The sequence below is a fragment of the Solea solea genome, chromosome 12 (genome assembly GCF_958295425.1).
Source record: "Solea solea chromosome 12, fSolSol10.1, whole genome shotgun sequence".
NCBI classification, from domain to species: Eukaryota; Metazoa; Chordata; class Actinopteri; order Pleuronectiformes; family Soleidae; genus Solea; species Solea solea.
Window position 1 is genome coordinate 14,146,558 of NC_081145.1, and position 16,210 is coordinate 14,162,767.

The 16,210-nt window shown below is 40.0% G+C and overlaps 3 protein-coding genes across 4 annotated transcripts; 2 read left to right on the top strand and 1 right to left on the bottom strand.

Annotated features, from left to right (window-relative positions):
• Window positions 1-1,173: 1,173 nt before the first annotated feature.
• On the top strand, window positions 1,174-3,969 carry commd4 (COMM domain containing 4). Its single transcript, XM_058645600.1, has 8 exons — window positions 1,174-1,242; window positions 1,503-1,574; window positions 1,674-1,739; window positions 1,826-1,865; window positions 2,673-2,792; window positions 3,233-3,313; window positions 3,430-3,606; window positions 3,715-3,969. The coding sequence occupies exons 1-8, from the start codon at window positions 1,240-1,242 to the stop codon at window positions 3,753-3,755; spliced, it is 600 nt and encodes a 199-aa protein (XP_058501583.1). The 5' UTR covers window positions 1,174-1,239; the 3' UTR covers window positions 3,756-3,969.
• Window positions 3,970-4,327: 358 nt separating this feature from the next.
• Window positions 4,328-8,512, top strand: neil1 (nei-like DNA glycosylase 1). The gene is made up of 10 exons (XM_058645599.1): window positions 4,328-4,663; window positions 5,763-6,244; window positions 6,331-6,450; window positions 7,240-7,348; window positions 7,439-7,532; window positions 7,647-7,768; window positions 7,856-7,883; window positions 7,967-8,037; window positions 8,123-8,327; window positions 8,418-8,512. The coding sequence occupies exons 2-10, from the start codon at window positions 5,790-5,792 to the stop codon at window positions 8,462-8,464; spliced, it is 1,251 nt and encodes a 416-aa protein (XP_058501582.1). The 5' UTR covers window positions 4,328-4,663; window positions 5,763-5,789; the 3' UTR covers window positions 8,465-8,512.
• Window positions 8,513-8,606: 94 nt separating this feature from the next.
• man2c1 (mannosidase, alpha, class 2C, member 1) lies at window positions 8,607-15,949 on the bottom strand. 2 transcript variants are annotated; one of them, XM_058645597.1, is made up of 26 exons: window positions 15,753-15,949; window positions 15,095-15,220; window positions 14,883-15,006; window positions 14,713-14,783; window positions 14,440-14,617; window positions 14,163-14,352; window positions 13,838-13,944; window positions 13,628-13,738; window positions 13,423-13,515; window positions 13,219-13,335; window positions 13,040-13,135; window positions 12,790-12,935; window positions 12,345-12,468; window positions 11,795-11,916; window positions 11,616-11,701; window positions 11,367-11,513; window positions 11,177-11,256; window positions 10,371-10,465; window positions 10,186-10,290; window positions 9,935-10,091; window positions 9,709-9,852; window positions 9,481-9,590; window positions 9,316-9,395; window positions 9,088-9,230; window positions 8,906-9,009; window positions 8,607-8,833 (listed from the first exon to the last, which is right to left on the bottom strand). In XM_058645597.1, the coding sequence occupies exons 1-26, from the start codon at window positions 15,851-15,853 to the stop codon at window positions 8,722-8,724; spliced, it is 3,069 nt and encodes a 1,022-aa protein (XP_058501580.1). In that variant the 5' UTR covers window positions 15,854-15,949; the 3' UTR covers window positions 8,607-8,721. The 2 variants fall into 2 exon arrangements, with proteins under 2 accessions (XP_058501580.1, XP_058501581.1); XM_058645598.1 differs by lacking the exons at window positions 8,607-8,833; window positions 8,906-9,009; window positions 9,088-9,230 and having other exon boundaries at window positions 9,476-9,590.
• Between the last annotated feature and the right edge of the window lie 261 nt (window positions 15,950-16,210).

Below are 16,210 nucleotides of genomic sequence, written 5' to 3' on the forward strand. Positions count from 1 at the left end.
ATATGAGTGGAACGATTATTTATGTTCACTTCTCTTTTCGGTTTTTTTTAGTTTCTCATTTTTGTGCAGTTTTATGCAGTATTTGTTTTTGTAATAGTTTCCAGTCATACATTACTGTAACAGTTTCCGACTGTTCTATACAAGGACTATGGCTGTTTCTCAATATCCATACTTGTGCGTACTTGTGCGTACTTGCTTACTCCCGTACTTGTGAACACGTCATCAGCCTCAGTCCCAGTTCCGTTCCAATTCTCAAGTAAGCGAACAGCGAGGACGGTTCTCAAACCCGGAAGTGTTCTCGCTCCGCCCATTTTTACCAAGTATGCATCGGAGGTGACTTAAGCGTACTTGCGATGGCCATGTATCCCAGAATACATTTCGGCGGAGCATAGCTGCAAATAATAGAAATATAAATCTGAAATAAATATTTTTCTGTGTCCCGGAACAAAGTTTTAACATCATTTGAGGCGAGAAATGAGTCATTTAGAATTCAAACATGTGGTTTGTGTATTAAGATATGACGTATTTATAGTTTGGCAGCGACGTTTGTCAGAGGTGATAAGCTCCGCCTCTGCGGACGCTCGGCGCTCACTGTGCCCGGCACAGAGCAACGTTACCTTGGCCTGTCCTGATGAAATGATCCGCTGGCTCAGACATCGCTGTCATTAGATGCTCGGTGTGATCCATAGATTTGTTGTTGACGTGTTATTTTGTTTTTAATGGAAACGTTTTGACCTGACAGTTTGAAGGTTTGTATATTGTTAATGTTTTATTTATTTTAACTTTGAATGTTAGATTTATATTAAAGTCGCACGGTCATTGTATCTGTATTTAAATATAATATGTAAATATTAGATATGTATAGTATAGTATGTAGAGTAGTATATATTTGTACACGTACATATATGTCATACATATATATATATATATACTACTCTACAATGCTGTAATATATCTATTTTCCACATTGTATTATTTGTATTGTATATTTTAATAGAAATAAATTAATAAATGAAGTTAAATATTTAAAATGTAAAAATAATAACAACATATATATGCATTTACTAAAAGTATTTCATATATAAAAGTATTGAGAAACGGCCTATATGCTGTGCTGTGCTGCATATTTGTTATCAATAAAGTTTGTGCGGGGGAAAAAAACACGCCCCTTCCCTCACTTCTCCAATCAGAAGAAACTTCTTCCTGTTCCGTTTGTCTCTGCTCAGCTGACTCGTAGTCATGGTAAACACATCCAATTATCGAATTTTTAGCACAAGTTTACTGATGTGGGACTAAGATTATTTAGGGGACATGCTGTTTTCGTGATGTATGAGTGTGTTACTTACCAATGTGACTCGGCTGTGTCAATATTTTGTCCGGCTTACAGGTTAAGATCGTAGGCTAAAGCTAGTAGCCTATTTGCAGCCACTGGCTAATGTAAACGCCGACGTTTGTTGCCACTGACGCTGTACAGTTAATATATGATGTGCTTTCTGTTGTAGCGGTTCCGTTTCTGTGGGGATCTGGACTGTCCGGACTGGGTACTCGCAGAAATTAGTACACTAGCAAAAATTGTGAGTAGTTCCACTGGTCTTGCACATGTTCATTATAACACTATGGAGGAGTTATATATTTTTATATATATATATAATGTTGAATGTCATTTTTGGCAGTCAAGTGTCAAGATGAAACTCCTGTGTGCTCAAGTGCTTAAGGATTTGCTTGGAGAGGGAATAGATGTAAGAGTTTAATTTATAATAATTCATCTCATACACTATTATTTTCACTGAAACCACACTGATCAGTGTCTTTCTCTGTTTTACAGTATGACAAAGTTGCAAAGCTTACTGCCGATGCGAAGTTTGGTAAGTGCCCCTTCACCTGTCTCTCTGCATTTTATCAGATCTTCAGTAAGACAAATTAATAAGATTTAATAAAGTGCATTTAAGCCTTTTACCTGGACTTTAGTATTAACTGCTTATTATTGTTACGTTATGTTGTATTTTATCGTCTTTAATTCTGACTTGGTCCCGAACTCCAGTATATAGGTTCTCCATTACAGAAGTATTGCATTCAAAATCAAACTTGAGTTGAGTTACAAGAGCAGATATACAGTGCTTAACAAATTCATTAGACCACCTGTCATAAAATGCCAAAACATAAAAATCTTTCAAATGCTTGTAATGAGTGAATTTCCCCAATGAGTGATAAATGAAGTTTATCTTATCTTAATTCAACATCTCAATCAAGAAATATTAATGTACTTTACTTTTCTCCATTTTTTGTAAAACAGTAAATTTGAAAATTCATGGATAACAATAATAATTATATTTTAGCATTAAATATATGTCATTAGGATAAAGAGCGTCTACATACTGGTATATTAACATTAAAGAAACATAAAAAAATATTTTGATAATTACCAATGCTGTTAATTTAGGGTAGCTTTGGGTGTAATAATGTATACGCCCTAATATTTTCTTTCTGTTTTAATGTTGGAAGTCAACAGAAAACTACTTTTTAATACAATATTAACTGTTTTATAGTCATGCAGTACAAGTTGTTCAAAGTTGTTCTTATATAATAAGATAAAATAACGAATGTTCTTTTGGTTCTGTCTTGCTTTGTAATGCTTGTAACATAACGTGCATTATGACTAATCCATTTTGCAGAGAGTGGAGATATCAAAGCCAGTGTGGCAGTGCTCAGCTTCATATTATCCAGTGCAGCAAAGCATGATGTCGACAGTGAATCTCTGTCCAGTGAGCTGCAGCAGCTCGGTCTTCCTAAAGGTTTGTCTCCTGGACTTTCTGTTTGGTATGAACAGGCTGTGATCAGCAATTGCCTCATTTCACAAAAACCTGATAGATAGATAGATAGATAGATATATTGTGTAAATATCCTCATCTGGAAATATGCCCTTGGTCATAGCCATGGGAGTCCATGTTACCAGCTGCGCCTATTGTTTTATTGTTAAAGCTTATTGCACCGTATCATTTTCTATTGTGTAAATGATATGTGGTAAAACTTATGTTCCAGCTGGTGTTGAAGGGAACAATGTCCAGTTTGATCTTGAAGGTGGGGAGGGCAGTGTGCAGAATTGTATAACATCCACATTTGACTGTCTGCCAGCTTGAGATTTTCTTTATTTATATAACTTAAGACTTGGTGCCTTTTATGTGACTTTGCTTCATATTAATCTTGACCATTCTTGACACTCCTGTGCTTTTAGAACACACAACAGGGCTCTGCAAATCATATGAAGACAAGCACTCTGCTCTGCAAGACAAACTAAGAGAGACGAGTCTAAGATGTAAGTATTACTGTCTGTACTGCCCTTGTTACAGGAAAGGAAAATAAAGACAGATGATGAGCAATGTCCATTTGTGACTGAAGCAGCCATTGATTCTGCTCTGTAATGCATTCTAGTGGGACAGCTTGAGGATGTATCATGGCGCGTCGATTACACTCTGAGCTCGAGTGAGCTGAGAGAGGTGAATGAACCAGTGATTCAGCTGAAACTCCAGCTAAAAGGAGCAGAGTCAGGTGCCAGTGAGACAAAGGTTGTTTCAGTTTCTGCTGACAAATTCAGAGTCTTGCTTGCAGGTCAGTTTTGGATCTTGTTGAATCATGCATTTTTCAGTCTCTTTTTTCAAATGGCTTTCACTTGCTTAAATGATGTTGTGATAAACCACTCTCGTTTATTTGCTACAGAGCTAAAACAAGGCCAGACCATGATGAATGCATTACAATGAAGTCTGACTTCGGTGTCTGAACAAGAGCTTGAAAAAATATCAACGGAGAGACTGCTGAAAGTGCCATTAATGTAACTTGTGTTGGATTAATCATCTTGTGTGGATTTTTCTGTACAAAGTGATTTGTCACTGAAGACAAATCGATCAATAGATCACTGTTTTGTAAAATAATACATATCATGTTACTTTTTTTATTAAATTTGAATGCTGTCGATTTGTGTGTGTTGTCTTCATATACTAATACATAACGATTTATTATAATTACCATTATTTATATTAGTATTATATCAATTTAAACACTTTAAATGTAGCTGTGTAGTGTTCATTTCAATGCATGTGCTTTTCTTGACTGTTTCCTGTCCACCTGATGTTTGCTGTTGCTGTTTTGTAAATTCAGTATCATGTATAATTTTTCCTATGCATTATCTTTGTTAGAGTTTTATGTTAGATTTTGCAGTGCGAATTTTCGAAAAAGGTTGTTCACTCTCAATGGCCCGTACGTTTGGAATTAAAAATGGTTACGATAACAAATATCAACCACTGCCATGATCGTTTCCTGTTTCCGGTTTCAGAATGTCTACATCTCCCATCATGCATCGAGCAGCACCCTCGCGTGTTTGTTTGTTTCCATGGTTTACCAGAGAAACGTTTTTATTGTTTGTAATTTATGTTTGTTAATATGTCATAGACGGGAGAAGTCGTTGTTTGGCCTCAAATTACGAGTACGAAAATCATGGAGATCTCGCGCCACTTCCGGCTGAATAAATCGTTGAATTTTCTTGTTACACAACGTCTTCGACAACACGCGTGTTGTGTAAAGCTTTTTGGTCACTGCCATGATCATTCCGTGTGAGGTTTGGGAGGATGAGCAGTTCGACCAGCTGGATATATGTGTAATTTGACCAAAGGTGAGGTCTGTTTCCTATTTTGTTTTCTTTAAATCCAAACCCAGACTCGGTTTCCTTGATGTGGTTTGGGCACTGGATGAACACACACAGACTCACAGAGTCACATGGTCAAACATACAAACACATGGTCTGTGTTTGGGCTACAGCTGTGAGCGTTGGCTTTTTGTGTACACTTTCGTCTGAGCAGTAAAGTTTTGTTGAGCCAATGTGAAAGAATGTGTTGTAGAAAACGTATATATTGTTATGTGTTGAATAGTAACACATTTAGAAGACAAAGCAGAGTGGGGGTGGGGGTTTAGAACAGAGAAGTGTATTCATTTAAGGTTCAGGGTGTAGCATTTGGGGGTTTAAACATTTTTTTAAACATGTGGGACATGTTTGTATATAGTTGCTGTGACACAAAGTTGTTTGGTTTGTTTGCAGCCTTAGAATGGGCCTTTTACATGTACTTTACACAAGGACCTTGCTTTACAGTGGCTGCCATCTTTTGCTGCACTATTTCTACAGTAGCCCAAAGGGACAAACCAGTCAGCACGTGTGTTTCACATTTTGAAGTGGAAGCTTACTACACAAACAAAGAAAAACAACATCTTTGTCACTATAGTGTATTGATGTGTTTGGGGTCTTAGTTTTTTGGGAATTATGTTCACCCAAAATAATCATAACAGTTCCTTTTTTTCTTTCGTTAGACATTGTGCAGCTCTTAGCCTATTCATCAGAAGGTTGTTATAATACTTACATTTTGATATCACTGGTCTATGTTCTAATCAGATGAGCACACAGACTCAAGCCAATCTCTCCATTTCAGCTCTGCCCATATTGATACACATTTTGTTGTGTTTTTATTTGTATGTCTTGTTCTCATTTTTAAGTTTCCTTGCAGCATGATGGGAGTACCTGAGTTATTGATCAAAGCCTCTTGTGACACTTCAGATATAGTTGTAAGGCTGTAAAGAGAGCCCAGTGAGGATTTATGTGAAATGTTAAAATTACATTAATGAGCAATAGCACCAACAGTTCTGCCTACATTAAGTGTTGTTAATGCCAGCTATGGTCCTGGATGTGTCAGCCTTGACTCAGACACTTTTATTTTGTGCAGCTGTAACCTTCATCTCGTCCAACAAAAATGCCTGAGGGACCAGAGCTCCACCTCGCCAGCCTCTACGTGAACAAAATGTGCGATGGAGTGGTTTTTACTGGACCAGTCAGAAAATCTGAGGTCAGCAAAAGTCCTGATGTGCCCTTCACCTGTGAGGCCTACCGCATCACAGCTGCTTCCAGAGGGAAGGAAGTAAAGCTCACGCTGACGCCCATCAAGAGTGATGCTCCTAAACAGAGGGTGAAAGCAGGACAGGCAGACCAACCCATGGACATCGTCTTTCGTTTTGGGATGTCAGGTTATTTCCGCTTCACCTCAGAAGATGAGGTTCCCAAACATGCCCATTTGCGTTTTCATTCCAAAGAGAAGCCCTGCAGAGTGCTGAGCTTTGTGGATACACGTAGGTTTGGCAGCTGGCAGCCCAATGGGACATGGCAGCCTGTCAGAGGGCCCTGCATCATGTTCGATTACAAAAGCTTCAGGTTAGTAATTCTGTGTGTCACATTCTGAGTGCCCCCCCTTTTCAATCAGTATCACTGCCACACTGACATGTTAATTATTTTTGCAGGGAGAATGTTGTGTCTCATCTGTCTGACCGAGCCTTTGACAGGCCCATCTGTGAAGTTCTCCTCAATCAGAAATACTTCAATGGCATCGGCAACTACTTGAGGGCTGAAATCCTTTACAGGTGACTAACACACAGAAACATGCAAAGGTTCTGTATTAGAAATGCATGGATACACTATTGACACTTTTAGGGAAGGTTGTTCAAAAAATCAGCTCAGGTGCAACAATCCAGTTAAAACATACTGCTGTAGATACGTTTATTTACAGATGATTCTGCTGTATCTTATTGAAATTATTATACATGTTCAAGGGCTGAAAGTGTCACCCTGTCATCATAATATGTTTGACAAATGATGATGACCCTAACCCTTATCTGTAAGTCATTTGGCTGCAGAACATACCTGGTGAAATCCCATGGAGACAGAAGAACACGTTAACAGCTGAGAGAGGCTCCAGTCAAACTGGGTTTCAAACCAATAACTTTCTTGCTGTGAGGTGAACGTGCTTAAAGAATCAGCACTAGAAAAGAAGTGCATCCTTAATGGTGAAAAAAATAAATATTTCTGAAGATGAAACATATGCAGCTGGAAGGTTAGCGGTTGAAAGAAACCACAGGCAGGCACATGCATATGTTTGGCAGCATGGTACTGGCAGATTTAGAGTTGTTTTATTGCTGGTTTATGTGAGGAATGATGGTTGAACTATAAATGATCTTGATATTCCCGAATACCACTGTTACTGCTTGAAAACTCTCAATTCTCTCAAGGTCGGTATCCCTCGGATAAGAAATGAATAAATGAATGAATTCTTTCACCACTCATGGTGTGGGAGTGCTATTATGATTCAGACACTGAAGACAGAGTCTTTTTGTTTTACAAGAGAACAAGGTCCATTGTCTTCCTCTTTCAAGGTTGAACATTCCGCCCTTCGTGTCAGCCAGGACCGCCCTGGAAGGCCTTGATTCAGAAGATGTATACGAAAGTGACAAGCATGTGAAACAAGAGATCGAGCACTCGAAGGTGAGACTGACACATTTTTGAGATTATCAGACACTTAAAACATTATCAATTTCCATTTTCTAACACAAATTCTCTGCATCTTTACTCAAGACATCAGACACAACAAAAAGGAAAGTGGTGAAAGAGGAGATGGGCGACCTGCTCAGACTCTGTCATACAGTACCACTGGAGGTGGTGCACCTAGGTAGGCCATCATGCGTTTGTTTGCAGGTTTATTGTAAAACTCAACTCAAAGAGTTTGTTAGTCTGTGGAGATGACGCGGCTTCATTTGCCAGTTAAATGCTTTCTTGGTTTTAGGTGGAAAGGGCTATGACCCCGAGAAGGCAGACTACTCTGACTTTAAGGCGTGGCTTAAGTGTTACTATGTGGATGGAATGAAGTCCATCCGAGATCACAATGGCAGAACTATGTGGTTCACAGTGAGTTAAAGGAGATTTCTGTATTTTTATCTCTGGATTATGATTTCTTTTATGTCACTAATAATAACTGTACCATTCTAATTTAAGGGCGATCCAGGCCCCATGGCACCTAAAGGTATGAAATACTTTGAGTACATTACTAAGAATCTGAGCTGAGATATACCTGACAACAATCTAACTTCCATGTCATCCCTGTAGATTCAAAGTCAAAGAAGGCAAAAAAGAGAACAAAGACAGACGACGACCACGATTACACAAACAAGAAAAAGGTACTTGTAGATTCATAGTCTTTCTATGCTTGGACTATAATAATCTCAAAAGCTGTAACTCTTAAAACTGGTTTGATTTCATTAGTTGGCCAGGAGTCGCTCTGAAGGCACCGCAAAGAAAAAGGAGGTGAAAAAGGAAATTGTGACCAATACACCAAAGAAAGACAAGGTCGTCTGTTCAAAGGAAGCCAGGCCCAAGAGGATACAGCCTGCAAAAGTAAACAGGCCTCGGCGTGAAATAAGTTCGACTGCACGTAGCCGGAAGAGCAGCAGTGTTGAGTCAACAGAAGGTGGGCTTTTGCTATTCTCTCTAAATGAAAAAGAAAGTCCATTATCGTAATATCGAAAGAGTAAAAATATACAAATCCATTTTGTTGCAGGGTCACAGAGGCGGAGCAGCAGAGTTACCAGACAGAGCAGCAAATAACAATTGACCATTTTATATATTTTAAATAAAACCATGTTTCTACCTACATTCTGCAAGGGTTTGATTTGGAAAGAAATTATGAACATTGTCAACAAATAGGAAAACTATGCCAATCCAGTGAAAGATCCGACACCAGAGCCAATGATTTTACCTACTTTATTGGAATGTTGATCGTCACATTGCCTGAATACTTCATATGTACTTCATATCACATACATTTTATCACTATTTCATATGATTACCCTGAGTCTGGGTGTTCACAGGATGAGGAGCAGTGACACGATTTGAAAGGGGCTTAACGTCAGAGTGATTTGCCCTGAAGTAATGTTTGCTGGCTGTGTGGGATCCTGTCTCTCCAAGAGGTCACAGCTGAAAGAGGAGAAAATGATTAGCAGACAGTGACGACCTGTCAAAGAGCACTTAATACAGAGTAAGACTCACTGCCAGGCTTCCTTCACTGGAAGGGTGGTGGAGAGAATTGCTGTGACGCTGCTCCCATGTGACTCATAGAGTCGGACTACAAGTCCTCCCTCCCTGTCCTCGGCCTGTTGGAGAAATTAACACTAAACTGAGTAAATTTGAGTAAGTGACATCAGAAGGTCAAGACCAGTGTTAATTGATACCTGTTTAATGGTTTCCAGGATCACTGCTTCAGTACTGACAGAAAAGGCACTCCAGGGCACAGCGTCGGGAGCGCACTTCATTAACCTTAAAGGGAAATTAAGGTTGTATGCGCACTGGATTACAGAGGCATCCTGGAAGGATCCTGTATAAGACAAATTTGTGTAAAGAGTTGCACTGTCACACTGTTGAATGATCAAAAAATTGATAGACAAAGGGACTAGTGAAACCTGTGTGTGGCATAATCGCATAGGTGAAGTGGTGTGTTCCCATGTCAGCATTGGCATCTGGGGCCTTTGGTGCTCTCAGTCTAAGACAAAGAAGACCTTTGTGAGATGGGCTCACGATTTAACTGAATAACACTGTAACTGTGTATGAACAATGGTAAACCTCACAGGGAAAGTGTCATCGTGTTCTTGTGGACTGAGTAGCCGTATTTGCAGTCGTTCAGCAGTGCAACTCCAAAGTTGTGCTCTGACAAGTCGGCCCACTTGTGACCCCAAACCTGAGAGAGAAACCATGATGAAGAAACAGTAATGAGAATGCAAGGCACTTACAACACCGATTATTACTCAAATTTCTAACATCTCTGACATCTATAGATGCTATTGGGATCAGTGAACCTCAAATCTGGCCCAGTCCCATGAAGTGTTTCTGTGTGTGGGTCTCTGCAGATGTCCAAACTGTATCTCATATGAAGCATTGGGGCTGTGCACTCGCACCGGGAACTCCACCTTCAGAAACTTGTGCGACTCTGCCCACTTCACCTGAAAGTGGATCATGTAACATTGGTTATTTTTTGGGCGTCGCAGAATTGACCTCTAGATTTCTCTGGGGGTTGTTAAGTACCTCTGTTGTGAATTTGATGAAAGGACACATGGCGTCCATGACAATGTTCTGTGTGATGGTGCTTTCGTCACTGATCCTGAGAGTGAAGCGGACGACACCTCTTAGTCCACCCGAGGACACCACATAAACAGGCTCCACCACCTGCAGCACGGGCTTCCTGTAGGGCCACAGTTTTGACATGTAGAGAATCTGCAAACACACTGATATGCTTTAAGGTGGTATAATATCGATGAGAGAGCAAGGAGTGGCACCTTGTCTGAAGATGGTAGTCCATTACATCCCAGGCGTCCCAGTACAGAGGGATGTCATCAAACATGACAAACTGGTTCCCAGAGCAGTCGTCAGAGATGGACTCTCTGAAAGCGACACAGTGTGAGACAGATGTCAGACGTGTTTATGTGTGTGTGTTGCAGCAGCAGGTGTTTCATGTGGTTACCTGTTTGCTTTGATCAAACACAGTGATGCCAAAGTCCCATCTTCATTTACAACAGCCCTTAAAATCCCGTTCTCCATGACAACAGTGCCGTCGGTCTGTAATGTTAGCAAACAAAAAAATGACACGCATCCAATTAAATCATCTTAATAACAGAAAACAGGAAAGGATCAACACACTTCAGAGCTCCCACTCAAAAGAATGTTTTTTTTTTTACCAATACCTTTTCAAGCATAGTAGTTTGTCCCTCAGACTGTAAAAAATTAAAAATCACACTGCAATGTACACACCTGCTGTCTTAGGTACCTTGTCAAAATGTGTTCTCTACTAATATTGACTGAATGAATATCATCGCTGGATATATGGTGTTATTTCCTTATTAATAAGTCAATATACTGGAGGCGCCACTAATAGTTGTAAGAGAAAAACGGATCCTTCTTTAAATTAGCAACTTAGGTTCCGAAGCACAAACCTAACAATTCAGTATAGACCAGCTGAAACTGGCAAATCACAAAGGCCTCTGTGTAACCCTGGCATCCATACTTTGTCTACAGAGTGTCCCTCATTATATCTTTGTTGAACCTAATCTAACCAGGGCAAAGGACCGATAACGTGACTACGCAGTCCTCCCCAAGGTCGACTCTAGGTATCAGCAGAGGAAGGCGCCAGATCCATCCATCCATCTATCTATCGCTGGCAGTAAATGACTGAGTGGATCCTTTTATTTTTCCTCTAATGTTGCCAAGCAAATGAAATTACAGCATGAGTGAAAGAAATAAATAAATAATTCAATTTCACACAGGAAGCACCTGAACGGTGACGGAGACTGGAGTCACAGGCTGTGTGTCTTTGACAGGAGATAAACCAACACTTGGAACGGTTACCAGAGCTGCAGGGACACAGATACAACACAGCATCAAACGTGAGGCTGTAGTTTTATAAATGATAACAACACACAATATAATATATACTAAAAAATATATACTAATAATAACATACCAAGATCAGGTTTACCAGCACCATCTTCAAACTCGATGACTTCATGTCGTTCCCAGGGCAGAGAGTTGAACACACCACTGCTGTTTCCTTTTGACCCCAGGACTCCACATGCCTCGTGCAGCAGTGCAGTGCCATCACTACTGATGTCTGAAACATATGTTGATGTTAGTTTTAAGAAAAACAAAAAAAACAACCTGATATCGGTGCAGGTCGGATTTTAATGGACAGCTGCTTTGATGAGAACAGTACCTTCATAATAGCGTAAAGCATCCTGCACAACCATCTCTATACAGCTGCCGGGGATCACATCATGGAACTGGTTTAGAAGAAGTAGCCTGAAAGAGAAAAGAAAAATAAAGAATTTTAATAAAGTTAATAACGTGGATATTTAATTATTCTAATCATGAAACTACAACAGGTGTCTGGACCTCCACAGCTCTTGCAGTTTTTCCACGGGATACTTGAATGTGTTGTCGCGACACCGTGCCAAGCTGCTGGCTACCTCTACATCATGAAGGAGAGTCTCACATCGACGGTTCCCTTGTTTAATCTGGAAACATCAAAGCAAAGGCGAATATAATTTCAGTTTAAACATCACACACTTTTAATCTTGTTATGAAGCATAACTGTTAACTCAGTTTAAACACTTCTTTTGCAGAGTGCCGGTCACAATACTACGTCTGAATATATGCATATCTCTCTCCTTTTACTACTCACATATGTACAGTATCTACTAGTAAGATATTGTACACAACATCTAAATCAATAAAATGTCCCAGTCAGTTTGACTATTGCTGTAATTTATTAACAATTCAAAAATATTTCTGCTTTTTATAGCTGTACAATGTTGACTACTGATGTTATCTTTCTGTTTTGTTGTTCATATTTCTCTGAGAAATCCCAAAAATACTTATTTTTGTTCAAATAAGTATTTTTCAGGACTTTACGATGAGGACTGTGGCCAGACATTTGTTCTACCTGTGCCTGGGTGGTGTAGGTGCCATTGTGCAGCTCCAGAAAGAGCTCTCCAGTCCAAGTGCACAGCAGAGCCGACTCAGACTGAAGCCGTGAGAAAAGCTTGTCGGGACATGACGTCAGGACTCTTGAGACAAACGTAAGAAGAATAGTAGATGGAAGTGAGCAATGTCCCCTCCGGTATTACTCCTTTGCTTTTCCTTCTGACTAACATGTAATTGTAGTAACATACTGTAGACGTGACATCAGCAGACAGTACAGTAACTCATTACATACTTTGTAAACTTGGGATGTTTCCTGTGTGCCGACGCACACCTTTGAAATCCCACAGTGACGATTAAGTAAATACACAACTACTAATTTAATTGTGGGAAGTGTTTCCTGCCCAGTGTGGGCTTGGTCATTGTTGCTGAGTGATGCTGATTGTAAGGATAAAACCAGAACTGACTTTGGTAGCCCATCTGTATCCTTGACCCGGTGCAGCCTGTCTAACATCAGTTGTGTGGGTCCGCCGCCACCGTCACCAAAACCAAACAACAGTGCACTGTGATTGGCTCTGCCTTTATCTTTGTTGTTCTTTAGTGTTTTGAAAAGCTGTAGGTAGAGGAAGAAAACACAAGTTTTGGGAGAACAACAAATGATCTCTTCCCAGGCGCGACCTTCAAACTATCATGTCCAGAAAAAGAAACAAAACTCACGTCTTCAATCTTGCCCTTCATTTCATAGGAATTCCCAGGTGGGAAGTGTGTTAAAACCTTGGACCCATCCAGACCTTCCCAGAAAAATGTGTTGTGCTTTCGGAAAAGAGAAATCAAAACTGAAAACCAAGGCATTTGAACCTTTTAGAGCTAGAGTGGGCCATACCCACATCACTCACAGGAAATGTGTTGACCAGGTTCCAGCTGAGCTTTTGCGTCAAAAAGTTGGAAATTCCACAACCCTGCATGATTTGAGGAAGCTGAGCAGAGTAGCCAAATGTGTCTGGAAGCCAGAACTAAAAAGAGGCATATATCACATACTCATCAGGGAGGATACTAAGTTATTAACTCCAGTTATGTTAATGTGTTTTATGATTCCTCACCTCTTTGCAATGGATCCCAAACTCTTGGTTAAAGAAGCGTTGGCCTTGCAAGAACTGTCTGACCATGGACTCACCTGAGGGCAGATTTCCATCCTGAAAGGCAAATGCGTCATGAGAACATGATGTAGAGTATCAAGGAAATGATATATGATTAGGTCATGAGACATGGTTGATGATGTGTGACTTTTTCTGAGATCATAGTTACCATTTCCACCCATGTTCCTCCAACCGGAATGAACTGGCCTCTCTTGACGTAATGTTGTATCTGGGAGAAGAGTCCTGGGTACCAGCTCTTTACCCACTGAAACTGCTGGGCCTTGACAAGGAGAGAAATGATTTGAACTGCAGTTGTCTGCTCAGATCTTTACAACATGTATGGCTCGTATAAAGCTATAGTGTGAATGTTTGAAATTACTTGAGAGCAGGTAAACACAAAGTCTGAGTTCCTCTCCATCAAACGGATCACTGTCACCCAACTCCGGCCACATTTACGAATGGTCTCTTCATATGGCCACAGCCAGGCTTTGAATGAACGAAGAGCCATTAAAATTAGTTCATCTATGAGCTTCTTCAAGTTGTTTTCCCAGGTTTAATGTAAGACTTTTACTCCTATTGATTCCTGCTTTTCTATCTTCTCACTTTAGACATGTTGAAATCAATAAATATGAAGTATCTGACCACACTGTCAACACGGTGAACTGACACTCGGCTCCATATAATAATGTAAAATAAATTGAGACCTGAGTCTATGTGGCAGTGACCCATTGCATGGACAGTGTGCTGGCTGTCTCCGTTCCTTTGGCTGAAAAATTTGTCAGCCAGACCGTGTGCTTTGGTGAAAGAGCTGGAATCAGAAGGGTCGCAGAGGTTGACCATCTCATTCACAGTGAAGAGCGCCTGGTAGCCTCGCTGCTCTCCTTCTCCTAGTTCCTGTGAGGGAAGAGTTGAGAATCTCGACTTAACTCCAATTCATTAATTCTCAGAGAAAGTGATGCACACAGTGTTGCGTGTCAGTACCTTCACAATGTCAATAAGCATCTCGAAATCAGTCAGCAGCTCCCTTACGTCTCGGTTAAACACCACCAACTCAGCTTTCTGTACAGAAAACTTCTTGTTTGGGTCTGGAGCTGCAATAAAGTTCCCTTGACCAGCTCCAAAAAGCCCATTACAGGCCATCTCTATAAAGAGGGTGACGCTAAAGAACAAGAAAAAAAATGAAATGAGGGGTGCCCAAACATTCAGAACACCAAGGTGGTTACAGAAGTAGCAGTGAAATGTAACGTAACCGACCTATGTGGCTCGTCATCTTTCAGACATTCAGACAGGATGTAACTTGTCTTCTCGCCGTCTTTGGTCAGTCCCTGCAGTCCATACAGCATGTTATATATAACAATCAAATCTGCACACAGGCTACACAGAGGATTTTGTTTTTTAATCTGATGTATCGACTGCTACATTACCTGCACTGGTTGTCCATCTCTCCACACCATTGCTTCCCCATCACTTTCCCACAGAAGATGAACCTCTTTCCCTCTCCAGGACTCAGGGATTTTCAGGTTAACCTTAAACCAACATGTCCACCACCTTGAACAAGCATCGAGGTTGGATTAGTGCCAAGATTTGGGGGAGTAAAAGGAACAAGGGTGATAAAATACAAGGTTATAATCCTCACGTCGGCCCAAAGGTATCGCCAACTTGATGAGGCTCAAAGGTCTGCTGAGAGGCTTCTGTAAAAGTGATCCGTTTAGGAGATAAGAAGCAGGAGAGGGACTCCAGCGGCCAAGAGTCTCCATAAAGTCTACAGAGAACATAAAGCAGAGTCAAGACTTCAAATTCATCTTACTTTTACGCACAGGGTTTAACAGTCAGACCCTCAATGAAGGCGGAAGAACTGAAAAATCCATTCACACAGCACATTTGTGTAACCAGCCATTCAAAAATGCTTAACAATGCTCCAACTGTGTAACAAATATTCTGCTCCCACTTAGAATTCAACAGCAACTAACGTAACTAGGTTTAAAATGCTGTTGCTGTGTTTATTTACATGTTTACAGTTTGTGTTTAGTGAGGCGTTCATGTGATACTTAATATAGTTAAATATCAGACACATTGACCCATTTTAGTAACATATGAGAGCCTAGACATTATATATGTATATGTATGTATATATATATGTATGTATATATATATATATATATATATATATATATATATATATATATATTATTATTAAGTATAATAATCCTCCTACCCTCCACAACATACGTCTCTACTGGAAGCAGCACAAACATTTAGTTATATATAGTTCATTTGTGTGGGATGAGTCTTACCGTCCTCTTAGGTTGCAGTCAGTGAAATAAATATCAGAGACAAACTTCTCCGCTCTCTCGAGGAGAGTGCGTCTGTTCTTCAGCACAGGCTGGTGATACATTACTTACACTATAACACACACACACGACTGTGTGTCTGCAACAACACAATAACAACAACGTGTACTCAAATCCCCTCAGGTCGCTCCAGGACCCGGAAGTGAAAGAAATAAAACATCTTGTTATTGCACTGCAGGCAATGAAACACTAGATGGCAGTGCTGTTCAACAACTAGCAATAGCGTCACTCCTGCTTCAAACCCGGACACGACAGAGAAAATTATGTGTCGTAGTAGTAGTAGTAGTAGTAGTAGTATTATTATTATTATTATTATTATTAATAATAATAATAATAATAATAATAATAATAATAATAATTAGATAATTTATACTTTATTGTCTTTTGCACAGAAAATTGTC